This window comes from Protobothrops mucrosquamatus, unplaced genomic scaffold, assembly GCF_001527695.2.
Source record: "Protobothrops mucrosquamatus isolate PMUCROS unplaced genomic scaffold, P.Mucros_1.0 scaffold304, whole genome shotgun sequence".
Taxonomy (NCBI): Eukaryota; Metazoa; Chordata; class Lepidosauria; order Squamata; family Viperidae; genus Protobothrops; species Protobothrops mucrosquamatus.
Genome location: NW_015386646.1, coordinates 641,737 through 646,281, shown reverse-complemented (window position 1 = coordinate 646,281; position 4,545 = coordinate 641,737). Strand labels below are relative to the sequence as shown.

General features: G+C 36.1%; 1 protein-coding gene across 1 annotated transcript in view; it reads left to right on the top strand.

Moving 5' to 3' along the window:
- Positions 1 to 4,297, top strand: part of PLPP3 (phospholipid phosphatase 3) — a 40,738-nt gene extending 36,441 nt beyond the window's left edge. Inside the window, exon 6 of the mRNA XM_015815035.1 lies at positions 4,175 to 4,297. Coding sequence (XP_015670521.1) covers positions 4,175 to 4,297 — 123 coding nt within the window. The remainder of the gene's footprint in view (positions 1 to 4,174) is intronic.
- Positions 4,298 to 4,545: the final 248 nt, after the last annotated feature.

Below are 4,545 nucleotides of genomic sequence, written 5' to 3'. Positions count from 1 at the left end.
GTCTGGCCTAGGGATTTTTAGCGGGGTTTTTTAAGGGTATTTTAAGGATAATTTTAATGATCGGCCTTCTTAAATATTTCCTTTTAATTCGGTTTTTAATATAGATATCATTGTATTTGTATTGTGGTTTTTATGAGGCTGTTAGCCGCCCTGAGTCCCATGAGGAGAAGGGCGGGGTACAAATTAAATTAATAAATAATAAATAAATTAATAAAATAATAAATAAACTAACCCCCTCCCCAAACAGCAAAAACTAAAATTACATCCAGACTGAATTATTTGAGTTATCTTCTAAAGTAAAAAATAAATAGATTCTTTCCACTTTGGATTTCTAGCATGTTTTGGAAGAACAAGTCAAGAATCCTGATATAAACAGCTTGGTGGTAAACTCTTGGCTTGTGAACCATTTTAACAGCAGGAGCTATGAGACAATAGTTTCTTTTCACTGAAAAAATCAAAGGTCTGATTTTATCATTTATAAGGCTTTAATAGTAGGAAAAATGAAAGGAAAAAGAAAATGATAGCCAGCAGCAAGGAGGATAGATACAATTACATTGGCAATGAGTACACTGTTGGGAAACCTGAAAGAACAGGTCAGGGACAGACTGTTATGGAGAAAATCTATCTATGTGGTAGGTAAGAATTAAAAACAATGATGGCATGTAATCAGTCCATCCATCCATCCATCAGTCAATCACATGAAAATCAGTCTCTATGCACCTATTGCTAAGCCAATAAATAGGATACGGGTCTAGTGATTTATTATTTGTTGTATAATGTTTTTCCGCAAGAAAGTTGTGATGTCCTAGCATTTGAATTTGTCTCATTGGTATTCAAACACTCTAGTATTAGGTGGAATTGATTGATTAATTTCCCAACTGAAAAACAAAAACAATATAATATTTGTATTTCAGCAGCTGAAACATACTTGAATTCTCTGTAACATAAATATGCTGAGAATTGCTAAAATCAAAATACATTTTACATTCAGTTTTAGCAGACGGTATTACTCATGTAGTTACAAAATGAGGGACGGTCAGGCTTCTGGCCATCTTAGGCTATTTTCAGGTATTGTCTTAAGTATTCTTGACCCAATACAAGTTTTTGAAATATCTACTTATTTCAAATGACTTTGTACAGCAAATGTTTATGGTGAAGAGCACCTTCCACAAGAAATGGAAGTCCAATCGAAAGTACCTTGTGGATTTATCTTATGTTTTTTGCGTTCCGCATAACAAAGCATGAACTTTTCTAACCTTGGAAGGTCATGTTTTATGGTTTCTGTATGGGTCTGTATAACCTCAAGTCTTCACTAAAGCGCAAAATACAGTTTAAAAAAGAATTAATGCTATTGCTACCCAGAATCTAATTTAAAGCCACACAAACCATGAACTGCAGAACAAAGGCTAAGGAAGCCAGGATGATACCCCATCCATCATTTACTTATTTATAAAATTTGGAACAAATAGAATCTAATCTCTCCTTTGGTCATTTACATTGCATTATCACCATTCCTCCTGCCACAGATTGATCTGCCATGGAGTTTTCAATATATAATGTGGATATACCTGACATAGACTGAAGTCTTGGCAGGCCTTCAGCTGTTTACTGCAAAAAAGCTACAGGAGCATTTGATCTGGAATATAAATTGCAATAGTACTTAGACTTATATGCTACTCCATATTGCTTTACAGACTCTCTGGGCGGTTTACAGTGTTAGCATATTGCCCCCAACAACCTGAATTTTCATTTTACTGACTTTGGAAAGATGGAAAGCTGAATTAACTTTGAGCTCTGTCAGGATGTGGGCAAAGTTTGCTACAATACTGCATTCTAGCCACTTCCCCACCAGGGCTTTTTCAGTTGTGTACATACAGTACATACATAAAGTACAGTTGTGTTATAATTTGAATGAAATTTACCCTTTCCAATTACAAATCTAGAGAAAATAAAATATGCCAACAGCAAAAGAAGTAAATAGGACAATAAAGAGCATTATTACCAAGGTTCTCTTTAGAAGTTACCAATAAGTGAGAGTTGCTTACTCTTTGAATATTTGCTTACACCAACTTCAATTCATGCTCTAATCCAGTGGTGTCAAACTCGCCACATTACGTGATGTATTGTGACATATCACGATTTTTTTCCATCGCCAGCAATGGGGTGGACGCGGTTTCGCCATGACGCATCCGGCCTGTGGGCCAGCAGTTTGACACCCCTGCTCTAACCGCTTTAGGAAGAAACAGAGTGCAGATCTAGCAGAGTTCTCTAGCACAAGCAACGTGAATGAATGGCAGGATATATAAATACTGTATACATACAGCATACAGGCTAATGAAAGTAAGTAGGCAGGTGTGGTCATGATTATGTAAGTGCTTTGATTTCAATAGAATTTAGTCAGAGCTAACTTTTGTGAGTAACTATGAGTTGTTCACAGACCTTTTTCTTTCAGGGTTTCTCTGCCAGTGAGTAAACTCCTATGCTATCTTTAGTAGCATTTAGAATATTGTGAAAAAAACATTTCTTAAAAGCCAAAGGGAAAAGGTTCTGGAAGGCCAATTTGACTTAATTTCAAACAAATGAGTTTTAGGGTGACAATGAGGAAGAAAGAACCCCAAACGATCTTACAATCTAACTATAATTTTTGCTTGTATTACCTCTTTTTCACAACAAAGTTTAATTCCTCAGTGAAGTAACTATGCTTCAGTGCAATATTTAGTTGCAGAAATATTATAAGACCATTAGAAGTCTCAATTTAACATTTGTATCCCATAAAATGAATCATTTCTTAAATCTGTAATGTGCTTGGTGACTTCTCACTCTGGGAAGGCATTAAATGATATTTTGCTGGCATACTGAGGATGGCAGAGCTTGGACCTAGTCCTGAAAGAAGTTATATAATCTGAACAAAACTGACTCTTCCTGTCTTATTATACTTCAGTCAATCTTGTATGCCATGTTTTAATATGTATCGTATAAGTCATCGTCATTTCTCTGATTATAGCTTCTGATCCTTTATTAACCTCACAGTATTTGATGAGCAATATCAGTCTAATTCTCCCACAAATTAGAAAGTAGAAAAAGGTCTATTTTCAGCAGAAGTGTATAAATAAGTACACACGTGCATCCATATGACGAGGTTTTTGATAACTGGAATATTACTGTATAAGAGAGATTAACTGCATTCTGCCGTTCACAGAACCAGGCGCTGTCTGGATCTCTTCCTTTCTGGCCTCAAAATAATATTTTGCAAGAGAAAAAGCACGCCCATTATGTTCGCCTGATAAGATGTTCAACTGCTATATTTGAGGAGGATGTTAAAGTTTCCTCTCTGGGATTTTTCATTGTGTGGCTGCCTCTGTGAATAGCTAAACGAAGACTTTTTCACATCCGTAACAGTGCTTACCTCATTGGCTATTTCAGGGAAAAGTAGCTGGGAATCTCTCTTAATGCTGTCCCATAAATACTGAACAGTCATCCTGAGTAAATGTTAATATATTAATGGAGAGGAAAAGACGATGAAGAAGAGGAAGGAGAGGGGAGAGGAAAGTGGAGAAACATCAGACTAGTCCCTGACTAATAATTGCAGAGAACTGACTCTTAAGGAAAATTTATTAATAGCAGTTTGGATTACCAGAAGGAGTGCGACCGGCATGATTTTGTGTGATGATTTAGAAAATTAAAGCTGAAATTGGACTACTTTGACATTACCAAACCCTTTCCCCCCCCCAATTCCTTACTTTAGTACATTCTCTGCCTAGGTATTTCAATACAGCAAAGTAGAATAGTAAATTATATTCTGAAAAAAGGCTAATCCGATAAAATAAAAATAAAAATCAAGAATGAAAAAGGATATTCTCATAAATAAGGGAGCAATGTTGAATTTAGTTGCCAGAATGTATTTTCTGTGTATTTTTGTGTGTAGGTGTCTTGCTTGTTCTCTGTTACACGAATTCAGTTCTCCGACGTAACTGGGGACTGTTGTCTTCTGAACAGCTATTTTAGCCTCTTCTAACAAGGTTCACTTCGCACAACTGGAATGTACCAGGCTGTGGATTTTTTATTTTTTTTTGCAGTATCATCACTTTAGCAATGAGAGACTTAACTAAAGCCAAATGCAGTAGGAGTAAAACTTGTAAAACCTCATTTAAAATATATTTATTTTTATTGACAGGTATTTTATGTCTCGGACCTCTTCAAGCAGAAAACCAAGGTGTTGCAGCCTCCTCCCATCCGGAGGGAGATATTATCACCTGTGGACATCATTGACAGGAACAACCATCACAACATGGTGTAGACATTTGATGTCTTTTTATTATTATTTTTTATTTTATTTTTTGCAAAATGACTGCTGACAGCAACTACCTGCTGCTCTCAATCTCATCTGACAGTAGAATGTAGGGAGAGACTTTTGCCTGACCGCAAGGTCTTACTCTGTGGCCTTTTTACTCTTTACAACATTTGCATAAAATGGATGTTGTTCAGCCAAGTCGGAGGCAACAATCACAAAACAAGTCAACACATGCAGGAATTTCTAAATGTGCA